The sequence below is a fragment of the Nerophis lumbriciformis genome, linkage group LG04, assembly GCF_033978685.3.
Source record: "Nerophis lumbriciformis linkage group LG04, RoL_Nlum_v2.1, whole genome shotgun sequence".
In the NCBI taxonomy this organism is placed as follows: Eukaryota; Metazoa; Chordata; class Actinopteri; order Syngnathiformes; family Syngnathidae; genus Nerophis; species Nerophis lumbriciformis.
In genome coordinates this window covers 67,722,501-67,741,943 of record NC_084551.2, presented here as the reverse complement: position 1 = coordinate 67,741,943, position 19,443 = coordinate 67,722,501, and the positions used below count along the sequence as shown (strand labels likewise).

Here is a 19,443-nt window from a genome sequence, read left to right as displayed (position 1 = left end):
CACTTCATCGCAGGGCCAACACAGATAGACAGACAACATTCACACTCACATTCACACACTAGGGACCATTTAGTGTTGCCAATCAACCTATCCCCAGGTGCATGTCTTTGGAGGTGGGAGGAAGCCGGAGTAGAACCCACGCAGTCACTGGGAGAACATGCAAACTCCACACAGAAAGATCCCGAGCCCGGGATTGAATTTAGGCCACCATGCTGCCGCCAGCTAAGGTTATCCAGGGTAAATCCCACCTAACCTTGTCCTTGTCCACACACACCATCATCATCATCATCATTGGCGGTCACTCGAGCGAGTATGACGATCCTCCTGGTAGGGGTGTATCCCTCCATGGAGGATGCCTGTGCGTGACTTAGTTTAACGTGGGTAGACCGGTGCACAGACAGTCACCACACCATCCTTGACAGAATCGGGTCAGGGTCCAGTGGCATGGAGTCCAAGACGACTGGGGACCCTTCTTCCGCCATCGCAGCCGTTGTGGTGGTACTTAAATCTACCCTCTTCCACCTGCTCCGCCGTTGAGGTCTTCACCGTATCCCTGGCTAGGGGGAAGTCAGGTACAAGGCCTTTGCCAAGGGCCACCTGGGGTAACAGTAGTAAAGGGGTTAACCTCCTAGTGCCCCAAGACCCCCATAGAGGAACCTCCACTGCCACATGCACTTTAACGTCATGCCCAGGACTCTCCACGCACGCACACACACACACACACACACACACACACACACACACACACACAATGGTCGTTTAAGACCCCCTCACCCCCCCTCCGTCTGCCGGCGCAACACGACCTAATACGCATGCGCGGAAAATGCGCACGTCATAGTCACCTCCACTGTTGCTTTGTGTGCAAGTTCTTAAAGTTAACTTATGCAGTGTTGTGGTTTTTCAATGAACTGGAATCCAGTGTGTTGTGGGGTCCTATTGTAGTGACTCACACCTGAGTCATCATAAATGATTCAAATCTTTATTGGACAAGAAAGTACACAATGTGACAAAGAACATTTGGCAACAATCAATCTAGGGATCTACAAACCCCGTTTCCATATGAGTTGGGAAATTGTGTTAGATGTAAATATAAACGAAATACAATGATTTGCAAATCCTTTTCAAGCCATATTCAGTTGAATATGCTACAAAGACAACATATTTGATGTTCAAACTCATAAACTTTTTTTTTTTTTTGGAAATACCGTATTTTCCGCACCATAAGCCGCCCTGGGTTATAAGCCGCGCCTTCAATGAACGGCATATTTCAAAACTTTGTCCACCTATAAGCCGCCCCGTGTTATAAGCCGCATCTAACTGCGCTAAAGGAATGTCAAAAAAACAGTCAAATAGGTCAGTCAAACTTTAATAATATATTAAAAACCAGCGTGATGTGGGCGCGCATGGAGTCGTATATCAACATGGACGGAGCTGCGTGAAAAAAGCCACCCGGCCTCTTCGCGTAAACTTAAACTTACCTTAACCACTCGCTCATCTTTTCTTCATCCATCCCTTCGAGTTAGCTTTTATGATGACGCCGGCTGGAAAGGTCTCTTTTGGCAAGGTCTTCCTTTTGAATATCACCATGGGATTTTCTGGCCATTAGCATGGCAAGCTAGAACCACAGTGAAGGATGACTTCTCATTCCCTGTGGTGCGAATATTCACCGTACGTGCTCCCGTTGTATCCACAGTGCGGTTCACAGGAATATCAAAAGTCAGTGGAACCTCGTCCATGTTGATAATGTTCTCTGGCCGGATCTTTTTTTCAGCTATCTTGTTTTTACAATATGCACGGAAAGTAGCCAGCTTTTCTTGAAAGTCTTTAGGCAGTTGCTGTGAAATAGTAGTCCGTGTGCGGATGGAGAGATTGCGTCTTTTCATGAACCGGAAACCTGTCGCTTAGTAGGAGCCATTTTGTGGTCTTTACAGATGTAAACACACAAAGGAAATGAAACGTAATATCCGCGCGCTTTTTCTTCTTCTACGGGGGCGGGTGGTTGCTTACAGTAGAAGAAGAAGCGCTTCCTGTTCTATGGGGGCGGGTGCTTACCTTGGCGGTTGCTTGCCGTAGAAGAAGAAGCACTTCCTCTTCTACGGGGAAAAAAGATGGCGGCTGTTTACCGTAGTTGCGAGACCTAAACTTTATGAAAATGAATCTTAATATTAATCCATATATAAAGCGCACCGGGTTATAAGCCGCACTGTCAGCTTTTGAGTAAATTTGTGGTTTTTAGGTGCGGCTAATAGTGCGGAAAATACGGTAATCATTAACTTAGAATTTCATGGCTGCAACACGTGCCAAAGTAGTTAGGAAAGGGCATGTTCACCACTGTGTTACATCACCTTTTCTTTTAACAACACTTAATAAACGATTGGGAACTGAGGAAACTAATTGTTGAAGCTTTGAAAGTGGAATTATTTCCCATTCTTGTTTTATGTAGAGCTTCAGTCGTTCAACAGTCCGCTGTCGTATTTTACGCTTCACAATGCGCCACACATTTTCGATGGGAGACAGGTCTGGACTGCAGGCGGGCCAGGAAAGTACCCGCACTCTTTTTTTTTTTTACGAAGCCACGCTGTTGTAACACGTGCTGAATGTGGCTTGGCATTGTCTTGCTGAAATAAGCAGGGGCGTCCATGAAAAAGACGGCGCTTAGATGGCAGCATATGTTGTTCCAAAACCTGTATGTACCTTTCAGCATTAATGGTGCCTTCACACATTTGTGTAAGTTACCCATGTCTTGGGCACTAATGCACCCCCATACATCACAGATGCTGGCTTTTGAACTTTGCGTCGATAACAGTCTGGGTGGTTCGCTTCCCCTTTGGTCCGGATGACACGATGTCGAATATTTCCAAAAACAATATGAAATGTGGACTCGTCAGACTACAGAACACTTTTCCACTTTGCATGAGTCCATCTTAGACTATCTCGGGCCCAGAGAAGCCGGCGGCGTTTCTGGGTGTTGTTGATAAATGGCTTTGGCTTTGCATAGTAGAGCTTTTACTTGCACTTACAGATGTAGCGACCAACTGTATTTAGTGACAGTGGTTTTCTGAAGTGTTCCTGAGCCCATGCGGTGATATCCTTTAGAGATTGATGTCGGTTTTTGATACAGTGCCGTCTGAGGGATGGAAGGTCACGGTCATTCAATGTTGGTTTCCGGCCATGCCGCTTACGTGGAGTGATTTCTCCACATTCTCTGAACCTTTTGATGATATTATGGACCGGAGATGTTGAAATCCCTACATTTCTTGCAATTGCACTTTGAGAAATGTTGTTCTTGAACTGTTTGACTATTTGCTCACGCAGTTGTGGACAAAAGGGGTGTACCTCGCCCCATCCTTTCTTGTGAAAGACTGAGCATTTTTTGGGAAGCTGTTTTTATACCCAATCATGGCACCCACCTGTTCCCAATTTGTAGATATCTGGTCAGGACACTCCTCACTCTTTAGCCTTCACCTTCATTGTCCGTTCGTTCTTGGTGACTTTATATACTCTGGACCTAGACGGTGACATACGTGGCGGACAATAACTGATACAGTCTGCTTTGCCAGTCCAAAAAGCATTCGCCGTTTTCCATAGTTAGTCTTCCCTCGACGGGCGGGTAATACAAAGCACACGCTACCTTTTTTATCACATCCACGGGAGCCCGCATTCTCGTTGTCTCTCCTTCGACAAATAGACAACGTTTTTCGGTAAATAGAATCACAGCTGACCTGGACATTGGAAAGTCATCTTGCCGTCTGAGATGTGTTGTATCCCAAATAGCTGCAATCACTTTCTTTTAAGGCAGTGTTTTTCAACCTTTTTTGAGCCAAGGCACATTTTTTGCGTAGAAAAAATTCGGATTCACACCTACCAGCAGAAATCATTAAAAAACGAAACTCAGTTGACAGTAAAAAGTTGTCGTCGCAATTGTTGGATATGACTTTAAACCATAACCAAGCATGCATCACTATAGCTCTTGTCTCAAAGTAGGTGTATTGTCACCACCTGTCACATCACGCCCTGACTTATTTGGACTTTTTTGCTGTTTTCCTGTGTGTAGTGTTTTACTTCTTGTCTTGCGCTCCTATTTTGGTGGCTTTTTCTCTTTTTTTGGTATTTTCCTGTAGCAGTTTCATGTCTTCCTTTGAGCGATATTTCCCGCACCTACTTTGTTTTAGCAATCGAGAATATTTCAGTTGATTTTATCCTTCTTTGTGGGGACATTGTTGCTTGTCGTGTCATGTTCGGATGTACATTGTGGACGCCGTCTTTGCTCCTCAGTAAGTCTTTGCTGTCGTCCAGCATTCTGTTTTTGTTTACTTTGTAGCCAGTTCAGTTTTAGTTTTGTTCTGCATAGCCTTCCTTAAGCTTCAATGCCTTTTCTTAGGGGCACTCACCTTTTGTTTATTTTTGGTTTAAGCATTAGACATCTTTTTACCTGCACGCTCCCTTCCTTTGTTCCCGACATCTACAAAGCAATTAGCTACCAGCTGCCACCTACTGATATAGGGGAGTATCTAGACAGCGCAGACACTCAACAACAACAACACATCATTTGCAGACTATAATTACTTGTTTGTAAAAAATATTTTTAACCCAAATAGGTGAAATTAGATAATCTCTCACGGCACACCAGACTGTATCTCACGGCACACCTTTCTGGCGTCACTTCCTCTCCGAACTCAGTTTGTAAACGATCAATGAGTCCATACAAAGCTCCGCATTCTCGTTGTCTCTCCTTTGACAAATAGACAACGTTTTTCGGTAAATAGAATCACAGCTGACCTGGACATTGGAAAGTTATCTTGCCGTCTGAGATGTGTTGTATCCCAAATAGCTGCAATCACTTTCTTTTAAGGTAGTGTTTTTCAACCTTTTTTGAGCCAAGGCACATTTTTTGCGTAGAAAAAATTCGGATTCACACCACCAGCAGAAATCATTAAAAAAAACGAAACTCAGTTGACAGTAAAAAGTCGTCGTCGCAATTGTTGGATATGACTTTAAACCATAACCAAGCATGCATCAATATAGCTCTTGTCTCAAAGTAGGTGTATTGTCACCACCTGTCACATCACGCCCTGACTTATTTGGACTTTTTTGCTGTTTTCCTGTGTGTAGTGTTTTACTTCTTGTCTTGCGCTCCTATTTTGGTGGCTTTTTCTATTTTTTTTTGTATTTTCCTGTAGCAGTTTCATGTCTTCCTTTGAGCGATATTTCCCGCACCTACTTTGTTTTTGCAATCGAGAATATTTCAGTTGTTTTTATCCTTCTTTGTGGGGACATTGTTGCTTGTCATGTCATGTTCGGATGTACATTGTGGACGCCGTCTTTGCTCCACAGTAAGTCTTTGCTGTCGTCCAGCATTCTGTTTTTGTTTACTTTGTAGCCAGTTCAGTTTTAGTTTTGTTCTGCATAGCCTTCCCTAAGCTTCAATGCCTTTTCTTAGGGGCACTCACCTTTTGTTTATTTTTGGTTTAAGCATTAGACATCTTTTTACCTGCACGCTCCCTTCCGTTGTTCCCGACATCTACAAAGCAATTAGCTACCAGCTGCCACCTACTGATATAGGGGAGTATCTAGACAGCGCAGACACTCAACAACAACGACACATCATTTGCAGACTATAATTACTTGTTTGTAAAAAATATTTTTAACCCAAATAGGTGAAATTAGATAATCTCTCACGGCACACCAGACTGTATCTCACGGCACACCTTTCTGGCGTCACTTCCTCTCCGAACTCAGTTTGTAAACGATCAATGAGTCCATACAAAGCTCCGCATTCTCGTTGTCTCTCCTTCGACAAATAGACGTTTTTCGGTTTTTCGACCTGGACATTGGAAAGTTATCTTGCCGTCTAAGATGTGTTGTATCCCAAATAGCTGTAATCACTTTCTCTTAAGGCAGTGTTTTTCAACCTTTTTTGAGCCAAGGCACATTTTTTGCGTAGAAAAAATTCGGATTCACACCACCAGCAGAAATCATTAAAAAAAACGAAACTCAGTTGACAGTAAAAAGTCGTCGTCGCAATTGTTGGATATGACTTTAAACCACAACCAAGCATGCATCAATATAGCTCTTGTCTCAAAGTAGGTGTATTGTCACGACCTGTCACATCACGCCCTGACTTATTTGGAGTTTTTTGCTGTTTTCCTGTGTGTAGTGTTTTACTTCTTGTCTTGCGCTCCTATTTTGGTGGCTTTTTCTCTCTTTTTGGTATTTTCCTGTAGCAGTTTCATGTCTTTCTTTGAGCGATATTTCCCGCACCTACTTTGTTTTAGCAATCGAGAATATTTCAGTTGTTTTTATCCTTCTTTGTGGGGACATTGTTGCTTGTCATGTCATGTTCGGATGTACATTGTGGACGCCGTCTTTGCTCCGCAGTAAGTCTTTGCTGTCGTCCAGCATTCTGTTTTTGTTTACTTTGTAGCCAGTTAAGTTTTAGTTTTGTTCTGCATAGCCTTCCTTAAGCTTCAATGCCTTTTCTTAGGGGCACTCACCTTTTGTTTATTTTTGGTTTAAGCATTAGACACCTTTTTACCTGCACGCTCCCTTCCGTTGTTCCCGACATCTACAAAGCAATTAGCTACCAGCTGCCACCTACTGATATAGGGGAGTATCTAGACAGCGCAGACACTCAACAACAACAACACATCATTTGCAGACTATAATTACTTGTTTGTAAAAAATATTTTTAACCCAAATAGGTGAAATTAGATAATCTCTCACGGCACACCAGACTGTATCTCACGGCACACCTTTCTGGCGTCACTTCCTCTCCGAACTCAGTTTGTAAACGATCAATGAGTCCATACAAAGCTCCGCATTCTCGTTGTCTCTCCTTTGACAAATAGACAACGTTTTTCGGTAAATAGAATCACAGCTGACCTGGACATTGGAAAGTTATCTTGCCGTCTGAGATGTGTTGTATCCCAAATAGCTGCAATCACTTTCTTTTAAGGTAGTGTTTTTCAACCTTTTTTGAGCCAAGGCACATTTTTTGCGTAGAAAAAATTCGGATTCACACCACCAGCAGAAATCATTAAAAAAAACGAAACTCAGTTGACAGTAAAAAGTCGTCGTCGCAATTGTTGGATATGACTTTAAACCATAACCAAGCATGCATCAATATAGCTCTTGTCTCAAAGTAGGTGTATTGTCACCACCTGTCACATCACGCCCTGACTTATTTGGACTTTTTTGCTGTTTTCCTGTGTGTAGTGTTTTACTTCTTGTCTTGCGCTCCTATTTTGGTGGCTTTTTCTATTTTTTTTTGTATTTTCCTGTAGCAGTTTCATGTCTTCCTTTGAGCGATATTTCCCGCACCTACTTTGTTTTTGCAATCGAGAATATTTCAGTTGTTTTTATCCTTCTTTGTGGGGACATTGTTGCTTGTCATGTCATGTTCGGATGTACATTGTGGACGCCGTCTTTGCTCCACAGTAAGTCTTTGCTGTCGTCCAGCATTCTGTTTTTGTTTACTTTGTAGCCAGTTCAGTTTTAGTTTTGTTCTGCATAGCCTTCCCTAAGCTTCAATGCCTTTTCTTAGGGGCACTCACCTTTTGTTTATTTTTGGTTTAAGCATTAGACATCTTTTTACCTGCACGCTCCCTTCCGTTGTTCCCGACATCTACAAAGCAATTAGCTACCAGCTGCCACCTACTGATATAGGGGAGTATCTAGACAGCGCAGACACTCAACAACAACGACACATCATTTGCAGACTATAATTACTTGTTTGTAAAAAATATTTTTAACCCAAATAGGTGAAATTAGATAATCTCTCACGGCACACCAGACTGTATCTCACGGCACACCTTTCTGGCGTCACTTCCTCTCCGAACTCAGTTTGTAAACGATCAATGAGTCCATACAAAGCTCCGCATTCTCGTTGTCTCTCCTTCGACAAATAGACGTTTTTCGGTTTTTCGACCTGGACATTGGAAAGTTATCTTGCCGTCTAAGATGTGTTGTATCCCAAATAGCTGTAATCACTTTCTCTTAAGGCAGTGTTTTTCAACCTTTTTTGAGCCAAGGCACATTTTTTGCGTAGAAAAAATTCGGATTCACACCACCAGCAGAAATCATTAAAAAAAACGAAACTCAGTTGACAGTAAAAAGTCGTCGTCGCAATTGTTGGATATGACTTTAAACCACAACCAAGCATGCATCAATATAGCTCTTGTCTCAAAGTAGGTGTATTGTCACGACCTGTCACATCACGCCCTGACTTATTTGGAGTTTTTTGCTGTTTTCCTGTGTGTAGTGTTTTACTTCTTGTCTTGCGCTCCTATTTTGGTGGCTTTTTCTCTCTTTTTGGTATTTTCCTGTAGCAGTTTCATGTCTTTCTTTGAGCGATATTTCCCGCACCTACTTTGTTTTAGCAATCGAGAATATTTCAGTTGTTTTTATCCTTCTTTGTGGGGACATTGTTGCTTGTCATGTCATGTTCGGATGTACATTGTGGACGCCGTCTTTGCTCCGCAGTAAGTCTTTGCTGTCGTCCAGCATTCTGTTTTTGTTTACTTTGTAGCCAGTTAAGTTTTAGTTTTGTTCTGCATAGCCTTCCTTAAGCTTCAATGCCTTTTCTTAGGGGCACTCACCTTTTGTTTATTTTTGGTTTAAGCATTAGACACCTTTTTACCTGCACGCTCCCTTCCGTTGTTCCCGACATCTACAAAGCAATTAGCTACCAGCTGCCACCTACTGATATAGGGGAGTATCTAGACAGCGCAGACACTCAACAACAACAACACATCATTTGCAGACTATAATTACTTGTTTGTAAAAAATATTTTTAACCCAAATAGGTGAAATTAGATAATCTCTCACGGCACACCAGACTGTATCTCACGGCACACCTTTCTGGCGTCACTTCCTCTCCGAACTCAGTTTGTAAACGATCAATGAGTCCATACAAAGCTCCGCATTCTCGTTGTCTCTCCTTTGACAAATAGACAACGTTTTTCGGTAAATAGAATCACAGCTGACCTGGACATTGGAAAGTTATCTTGCCGTCTGAGATGTGTTGTATCCCAAATAGCTGCAATCACTTTCTTTTAAGGTAGTGTTTTTCAACCTTTTTTGAGCCAAGGCACATTTTTTGCGTAGAAAAAATTCGGATTCACACCTACCAGCAGAAATCATTAAAAAAACGAAACTCAGTTGACAGTAAAAAGTCGTCGTCGCATTTGTTGGATATGACTTTAAACCATAACCAAGCATGCATCAATATAGCTCTTGTCTCAAAGTAGGTGTATTGTCACCACCTGTCACATCACGCCCTGACTTATTTGGAGTTTTTTGCTGTTTTCCTGTGTGTAGTGTTTTACTTCTTGTCTTGCGCTCCTATTTTGGTGGCTTTTTCTCTTTTTTTTGGTATTTTCCTGTTGCAGTTTTATGTTTTCCTTTGAGCGATATTTCCCGCACCTACTTTGTTTTAGCAATCGAGAATATTTCAGTTGTTTTTATCCTTCTTTGTGGGGACATTGTTGCTTGTCATGTCATGTTCGGATGTACATTGTGGACGCCGTCTTTGCTCCTCAGTAAGTCTTTGCTGTCGTCCAGCATTCTGTTTTTGTTTACTTTGTAGCCAGTTCAGTTTTAGTTTTGTTCTGCATAGCCTTCCCTAAGCTTCAATGCCTTTTCTTAGGGGCACTCAAGTTTTGTTTATATTTGGTTAAAGCATTAGACATCTTTTTACCTGCACGCTCCCTTCTGTTGTTCCCGACATCTACAAAGCAATTAGCTACCAGCTGCCACCTACTGATATAGAGGAGTATTACACGGTTACTCTGCCGAGCTCTAGACAGCGCAGACACTCAACAACAACAACACATCATTTGCAGACTATAATTACTTGTTTGTAAAAAATATTTTTAACCCAAATAGGGGAAATTAGATAATCTCTCACGGCACACCAGACTGTATCTCACGGCACACCTTTCTGGCGTCACTTCCTCTCCGAACTCAGTTTGTAAACGATCAATGAGTCCATACAAAGCTCCGCATTCTCGTTGTCTCTCCTTCGACAAATAGACGTTTTTCGGTTTTTCGACCTGGACATTGGAAAGTTATCTTGCCGTCTGAGATGTGTTGTATCCCAAATAGCTGCAATCAGTTTCTTTTAAGGTAGTGTTTTTCAACCTTTTTTGAGCCAAGGCACATTTTTTGCGTAGAAAAAATTCGGATTCACACCACCAGCAGAAATCATTAAAAAAACGAAACTCAGTTGACAGTAAAAAGTCGTCGTCGCAATTGTTGGATATGACTTTAAAGCATAACCAAGCATGCATCACTATAGCTCTTGTCTCAAAGTAGGTGTATTGTCACCACCTGTCACATCACGCCCTGACTTATTTGGACTTTTTTGCTGTTTTCCTGTGTGTAGTGTTTTACTTCTTGTCTTGCGCTCCTATTTTGGTGGCTTTTTCTCTTTTTTTTGGTATTTTCCTGTAGCAGTTTCATGTCTTCCTTTGAGCGATATTTCCCGCACCTACTTTGTTTTTGCAATCGAGAATATTTCAGTTGTTTTTATCCTTCTTTGTGGGGACTTTGTTGCTTGTCATGTCATGTTCGGATGTACATTGTGGACGCCGTCTTTGCTCCACAGTAAGTCTTTGCTGTCGTCCAGCATTCTGTTTTTGTTTACTTTGTAGCCAGTTCAGTTTTAGTTTTGTTCTGCATAGCCTTCCCTAAGCTTCAATGCCTTTTCTTAGGGGCACTCAAGTTTTGTTTATATTTGGTCAAAGCATTAGACATCTTTTTACCTGCACGCTCCCTTCCGTTGTTCCCGACATCTACAAAGCAATTAGCTACCAGCTGCCACCTACTGATATAGGGGAGTATTACACGGTTACTCTGCCGAGCTCTCGACAGCGTCGACACTCAACAACAACACATTATATGCAGACTATAATTACTGGTTTGTAAAAAATATTTTTAACCCCAATAGGTGAAATTAGATAATCTCTCACGGCACACCAGACTATCTCATGGCACACCTTTCTGGCGTCACTTCCTCTTTGAACTCAGTTTGTAAACGATCAATGAGTCCATACAAAGCTAAGAGCAGGAGATTCGAGAAATACACGGCGCACTTGCCCGTATAAAAATGAGTCCGAGGAGGGGAACCTTAAACGATAGTTTAGTGTGGCTGAAACGGGGCTTAGGCTAAATAGTTATTCGTTTAAGGGGTTATCCGGTTTAGCCTAAGAACCCCTTGTCAACATGATAACTCTTACTTATTTGTATTCCAGTGAAGTACTCCTCGGCGGCAAGAAAGGACCATGACTGAAAATGGCCCTCGCACTGAGGCGCCGCTGTACTTCGAGGTGGAGGTGGACGACGACGAAGACAAGGCCGAGCACCTGATGGCGGAGCCCTCGTCGTCGTCGGGCCGCGTGTACGACCGCACCACCGTGCTCATCGAGCGGGACCCTATCCGGCTGGACGAAGAGGGCGAGGAGGAGGGTCACTGCGGCGGCGATGAAGACGGGGTCACTTTCCTCACCGAAGGGGACGACGAGGAGGGGCGGCTGGCCTTCATGGGGGACCCGGACGCTATGTCGCAGGGTTACGTGCACCACACCATCTCGCCGGACCAGATCCAATTCACTATCAATCCCGGGTCCACCCCTATGCCGCGGAACATAGAGGGCGCCACGCTCACCCTGCACTCCGAGTGTCCAGAGACCAAGCAGCGAGAGGTAAGATTACGCAAACACGAGAGGGAACGATTACCGTATTTTCTGCACCATAAGGCGCCCTGGGTTATAAGCCGCGCCTTCAATGAACGGCATATTTCAAAACTTTGTCCACCTATAAGCCGCCCCGTGTTGTAAGCCGCATCTAACTGCGCTAAAGGAATGTCAAAAAAACAGTCAGATAGGTCAGTCAAACTTTAATAATATATTAAAACCAGCGTGATGTGGGCGCGCATGGAGTCGTATATCAACATGGACGGAGCTGCGTGAAAAAAGCCACCCGGCCTCTTCGCGTAAACTTCCCTTAACCACTCGCTCATCTTTTCTTCATCCATCCATCCCTTCGAGTTAGCTTTTATGATGACGCCGGCTGGAAAGGTCTCTTTTGGCAAGGTCTTCCTTTTGAATATCACCATGGGTGGAAGTTTCTGGCCATTAGCATGGCAAGCTAGAACCACAGTGAAGGATGACTTCTCATTCCCTGTGGTGCGAATATTCACCGTACGTGCTCCCGTTGTATCCACAGTGCGGTTCACAGGAATATCAAAAGTCAGTGGAACCTCGTCCATGTTGATAATGTTCTCTGGCCGGATCTTTTTTTCAGCTATCTTGTTTTTACAATATGCACGGAAAGTAGCCAGCTTTTCTTGAAAGTCTTTAGGCAGTTGCTGTGAAATAGTAGTCCGTGTGCGGATGGAGAGATTGTGTCTTTTCATGAACCGGAAACCTGTCGCCATTTTGTGGTCTTTACAGATGTAAACACACAAAGGAAATGAAACGTAATATCCGCGCGCTTCTTCTTCTTCTTCTACGCGGGCGGGTGGTTGCTTACAGTAGAAGAAGAAGCGCTTCCTCTTCTATGGGGGCGGGTGCTTACCTTGGCGGTTGCTTGCGTAGAAGAAGAAGCACTTCCTCTTCTACGGGGAAAAAAGATGGCGGCTGTTTACCGTAGTTGCGAGACCTAAACTTTATGAAAATGAATCTTAATATTAATCCATATATAAAGCGCACCGGGTTAAAAGCCGCACTGTCAGCTTTTGAGTAAATTTGTGGTTTTTAGGTGCGGCTAATAGTGCGGAAAATACGGTATATCGCTTTTGCTTCGCTGTCAAAACTTCAATTTTTTTGCCAGGAAATCCAGTTTTTGTCCTTCTTTCCCAGTATCTTTCCTGTTCTATTTTGTTTGTTTTCGCTACTGCAGCACTCGTAGTGTGGGGTCATTAAAGGAGCTTCTTATACTTTCTCTAACGTCGAGGAAGAAATGACAGCCGTCTTGAAAAATGTCTCGCTTCTAAGTTACGTGAAGAAGCCCAGAATTTATATTATTTAAAATGTTTGCGATATTTCAAAGTTTCTCCCGAGAAAACCTTACAATGCAACAAAAGCCTAGACCGGACATGGGCAAAATAAGGCCCGCGGGCCACATTTGGCCCTTTAAGATTTTCAATCCGGCCCGCCGGATGTTCTACATCAGGGGTGCTCACACTTTTTCTGCAGGCGAGCTACTTTTCAATTGATCAAGTCGTGGGGATCTACCTCATTCATATATATAATTTATATTTACTTATTTATGAAATATATGTTTTTGTTAACAAGTTAAAGGTGTTTAATGATAATGCAAGCATGTTTAACACATATAGTTAATATTGTTAATACATTAAAGGTGTTTAATGATAATACAAGTATGTTTAATACATATAGTTAATACTGTTAACAAGTTAAAGGTGTTTAAAGATAATGCAAGCATGTTTAACACATATAGTTAATATTGTTAACAAGTTAAATATGTTTAGTGATAATGCAAGCATGTTTAACACATATAGTTAATATTGTTAATACATTAAAGGTGTTTAATGATAATACAAGAATGTTTAACACATAGTTAATATTGTTAACAAGTTGAAGGTGTTTAAAGATAATACAAGCATGTTTAACACTTATAGTTAATATTGGTAATAAGTTAAAGGTGTTTAAAGATAATACAAGCATGTTTAACACATATAGTTAATATTGTTAATAAGTTAAAAGTGTTTAAAGATAATACAAGCATGTTTAACACATATCGTTAATATTGTTAATACATTAAAGGTGTTTAATGATAATACAAGTATGTTTAATACATATAGTTAATATTGTTAACAAGTTAAAGGTGTTTAAAGATAATGCAAGCATGTTTAACACATATAGTTACTATTGTTAACAAGTTAAATATGTTTAGTGATAATGCAAGCATGTTTAACACATATAGTTAATATTGTTAATACATTAAATGTGTTTAATGATAATACAAGAATGTTTAACACATAGTTAATATTGTTAACAAGTTGAAGGTGTTTAAAGATAATACAAGCATGTTTAACACTTATAGTTAATATTGGTAATAAGTTAAAGGTGTTTAAAGATAATACAAGCATGTTTAACACATATAGTTAATATTGTTAATAAGTCAAAAGTGTTTAAAGATAATACAAGCATGTTTAACACATATAGATTCCTTTCTTTCATGAAGACAAGAATATAAGTTGGTGTATTACCTGATTGTGATGACTTGCATTGATTGGAATCAGACAGTGGTGCTGATAACGTCCGCATTTTCGAATGGAGGAGAAAAAAAGTCCTCCTTTCTGTCCAATACCACATGAAAGTGGTTGGTTTTTGGCATCTTATTTGTCCAGCTTCCGTACTCCTTTGTATACACTTTACAAGAAATACATTGTTGGCAAACTCCGTAGCTTGCTAGCTTGTGCACGCCAGCTTTCTGAGACTCTTATTTTCTTAGCGCAGGCAGGATGAAGCAGCGCTTTTATTGTGCAACTGTGCAGTCGGTCTTTGGAGTTTTGACGACAGGTACGGCGCCAGAGTCTGTTGAAATAAAGTGTTTCTCGCCTTCCAGTCGGTAATTTTAATGATCTGGCAGCAGCCAGCGTCATCTCAGAAGACCCTCGGGTGCCGTGAATGTCAATCAAGTGACGAAAGTGACGTCATAGTGAAGATTTATGATCGCTCATTTTTAGGACTATTTTTTTAATGCCTGGCTGGTGATCGACTGACACACCCTCCGAGATCGACCGGTAGATCGCGATCGACGTAATGAGCACCCTTGTTCTACATCATTTTTTTTAGACCTTTAACATAAAAACTGTAGCCGCCATTAAAGTTAAAAGTAGGGCTGGGCAATATGGCCTTTTATTAATATCTCGATATTTTTAGGCCATGTCACGATACACCATATATATCTCCATATGTTTGCCTTAGCCTTGAATGAACACTTGATGCATATAATCACAGCAGTCTGATGATTCTATGTGTCTACATTAAAACATTCTTCTTCATACTGCATTAATATATGCTACTTTTAAACTTTCATGCAGAAAGGGAAATCACAACTAAGTCAATTTACCAAAACGGTATTTATTAAACAGTTATTAAGCAGTACATACAGTTTTAACCCTTATCTGTCAGTAGACTCCAGATGCAAGCGCTAAAAAACTGCCGGTACAACAAAAATGACGAGGAGAAGTCGCTGTCGAAGTGGAGCCACGTGAATAAGACCGCCCACAAGACGGCACATTCTGAAGGGACGGTCAAAAAGCAGTTTGAAGATGGTCTATAAAACATCATCTATGCAACATTTTGACCAAAGAACCACCATTACATGTTATGTAGACCACAAGGAAAGGTTTTAAATGGAGAAAAAACAAAAATAATATGACCCCTTTAATGCGATTTATACTCTAATGCGCCTTTTGTATGAAATTAGACCTGCTCTTCGGCAGCGCGCCTTATAATCTGGTGCACCCTATGGTCGGAAAAATGCGGTACTAATGGTCGATATCGGCATCCGCCCTGAAAATAACCATATCGGTCGATCTCTAGTCTATAAAACTAGTAGTCGTTAGCAGCCACTGTAGAAATAGATGTTATTATTACAATGCATACTGTCTTTATACAGCACACATAGAATAGAAAGTACTTTATTGATCCCTGGGGGAAATTCAGCACCACAGTTCGCTCACAATAGACAAACACTTAGGTATTTTTTACATGTGAATAATATAAATAGTCTATTATACAGCATTATTCACATGTTAATAACAATAATACAGTCTATTATACAGCAATATTCACATTTGAATAATATAGTCTATTATACAGCATTATTCACATGTGAATAACATAAATACAGTATTATACAGCATTATTCACATGTGAATAACATAAATACAGTATTATACAGCATTATTCACATGTGAATAACATATATACAGTATTATACAGCATTATTCACATGTGAATAACATAAATACAGTCTATTATACAGCATTATTCACTTGTGAATAATATAAATACAGTCTATTATACAGCATTATTCACATGTGAATAACATAAATACAGTCTATTATACAGCATTATTCACATGTGAATAACATAAATACAGTCTATTATACAGCATTATTCACATGTGAATAACATAAATACAGTCTATTATACAGCATTATTCACATGTGAATAACATACAGTATTATACAGCATCATTCACATGTGAATAACATAAATACAGTCTATTATACAGCATTATTCACATGTGAATAACATAAATACAGTATTATACAGCATTATTCACATGTGAAAAACATAAATACAGTATTATACAGCATTATTCACATGTGAATAACATATATACAGTCTATTATACAGTATTATTCACATGTGAATAACAATAATACAGTCTATTATACAGCATTATTCACATGTGAGTAATATAAATACAGTCTATTATACAGCATTATTCACATGTGAATAATATAAATACAGTCTATTATACAGCATTATTCACATGTGAATAATATAAATTTCACATGTGAATAATATAAATACAGTCTATTATACAGCATTATTCACATGTGAATAATATGAATTTCACATGTGAATAATATAAATACAGTCTATTATACAGCATTATTCACATGTGAATAATATAAATACAGTCTATTATACAGCATTATTCACATGTGAATAATATAAATACAGTCTATTATACAGCATTATTCACATGTTAATAACAATAATACAGTCTATTATACAGCATTATTCACATGTGAATAATATAAATACAGTCTATTATACAGCATTATTCACATGTGAATAACATATATACAGTCTATTATACAGCATTATTCACATGTGAATAATATAAATACAGTCTATTATACAGCATTATTCACATGTGAGTAATATAAATACAGTCTATTATACAGCATTATTCACATGTGAATAATATAAATACAGTCTATTATACAGCATTATTCACATGTGAATAACATATATACAGTCTATTATACAGCATTATTCACATGTGAATAATATAAATACAGTCTATTATACAGCATTATTCACATGTGAGTAATATAAATACAGTCTATTATACAGCATTATTCACATGTGAATAATATAAATACAGTCTATTATACAGCATTATTCACATGTGAATAATATAAATACAGTCTATTATACAACATTATTCACATGTGAATAACATAAATACAGTCTATTATACAGCATTATTCACATGTGAATAATATAAATACAGTCTATTATACAGCATTATTCACATGTGAATAACATAAATACAGTCTATCATACAGCATTATTCACATGTGAATAATATAAATTATACATTTACAGTACATGTACAGTCAAAAGGAACATAAATAAAGTTGATTTGATTTGATTTGATATGCATTATACAGTCTGATGGCTGTCGGTATGAAGGACTTCCTGTGTCGTTCTGTGTTGCATTTTGGGTTTGGTGGTAGCGAGGGTGTATATTGTAGCGTCCCAAAAGAGTTAGTGCTGCAAGGGATACTGGGTATTTGTTCTGTTGTGTTTATGTTGTGTTACGGTGCGGATGTTCTCCCGAAATGTGTTTGTCATTCTTGTTTAGTGTGGGTTCACAGTGTGGTGCATATTTGTAACATTAATATTTGTGTTAAAGTTGTTTATACGGCCACCGTCAGTGTGACCTGTATGGCTGTTGATCAAGTATGCCTTACATTCACTTATGTATGTGTAAAAGCCGCATATATTATGTGGCTGGGCCGGCACGCTGTTTGTATGGATTAAAAGCGGACGTGACGACAGGTTGTAGAGGACGCTAAAGGCAGCGCCTTTAAGGGACGCCCCCAATATTGTTGTCCGGCTGGAAATGGGGAGCAATTCGGGAGAATGGTTGTCCCGGGAGATTTTCGGGAGAGGCACTGAAAATTCGGGAGGGTTGGCAAGTATGTTTTGGGATGCTACCTGTTACTGTACGCCGCACAGAGCATTCCGAAGAAAAAGGTGCTAAACGTTTTATCATTGACGCAAAAATAATTGGGGATAAATAGGATGGCCTTACCTCTAAAATTAACTTAGGCCTTTTTGCCTACCTAGCCACTATTTGAGTGTATCATGTAAGGCTGAAACGACGCGTCGACGTAGTCGACGTCATCGGTTACGTAAATACGTCGACGTCATTTTTGTGCGTCGACGCGTCGCATATTTACGTCACACTACCGTCATGGTGGAGCGCAAAGCAGATGATGCGAGCGGTGCGAGCGAGGGGAAAAAAGTACGCCAAAAGTCGTCAAAAGTGTGGGAGTATTTCAATAAACGGCCTAATAATGTTGTAGCGGTGAACAGCTGTCTCGTCAGCTGACGCGCGAGCTTGCAACCGTGGCTGTTTAGCAACCAGCCAAACCCCACTTAATAAAATTATATTTTATCTTAGAGCACATCCGCATCCCTATTCACCTAGGCAACCCCGGGAAATGTATATAATTGGGCATTATTTCGGCCAGTCGGCTTATATGATCAGAGCCGATCAGTTTACGTTCACGCGAAGGTATAACGCGGCGCGCTGCCGTCTCATCTGCTGGTGCGCGAGCCCGGTAATTAGACCGCTGTGTCAAATCAAGGAGTACAAAAGACGCCAGCGCCGAGTGGAAAAAGGTTTAGTTCATTACAGATAACCAAGAGTTGTGCCAAAAGTGTACCGAAACCAAAAGCTGAACAGACAGCCGGTGAGATTTAATATTTCTCTTTGTGGGTGTGGCGCACCTGTTGCGCTGGTGAGATTGGGGGGGAGTTGTGTGCATGTAGCGTGCTTAGTCTGGAGGCTAAATACACAGTGTTTTGTGTAACTGTTGTTTAGTAAGGAAGTGTTGATATTCTTTGCTTGGTTTGATAAATGTTGGAGCAGTTTGCTTCATCAGGAGGGTGAAGTCGCTCAACTTCAAGTGTTGGATTTAACTGTGTTGGATCACTGGCTGCTGGTGAGGGCATAGAAAAAGGGGCATTTTTCTACCAGTAGACAGCGTTTAAGATTGAGTGTTTCACTGCTAAATTAATAATATATTTATATTGAATATGGATTTTAAATATGTATCTAAATAGGTGGTTAATTGGTTAGGTATTTATGTATTTGCATATTGGGTTTTCTGCTGCATTTATCTATTGTGTTTCTGGGTTTAAATGTATTTTATATGTATCTTGGTGCATTTATGTTGAGACAATTTATTTAAAATCTATTTTAACTTAAAGGGAAAAGATGTGTCCATTACCTTGCACTTGTTTAATGGTTAAGAGTTTGTTAGCCTAATTAATAATTGTAAATTATGGGATTGATAATTGATTGATTTTTTACAGCATGTTAATCTTGTGGTGTTTTGTCCTTAAAGGTTTTTCACCTACTAAAGAAGCTAAA

General features: G+C 40.2%; 1 protein-coding gene across 1 annotated transcript in view; it reads left to right on the top strand.

Annotated features, from left to right (window-relative positions):
- The window catches only part of mtf1 (metal-regulatory transcription factor 1), an 81,698-nt gene that overhangs the window by 8,322 nt on the left and 53,933 nt on the right, over window positions 1-19,443 (top strand). The window contains exon 2 of the mRNA XM_061958794.2: window positions 11,253-11,702. Coding sequence (XP_061814778.2) covers window positions 11,283-11,702 — 420 coding nt within the window. The 5' untranslated portion in view covers window positions 11,253-11,282. The remainder of the gene's footprint in view (window positions 1-11,252; window positions 11,703-19,443) is intronic.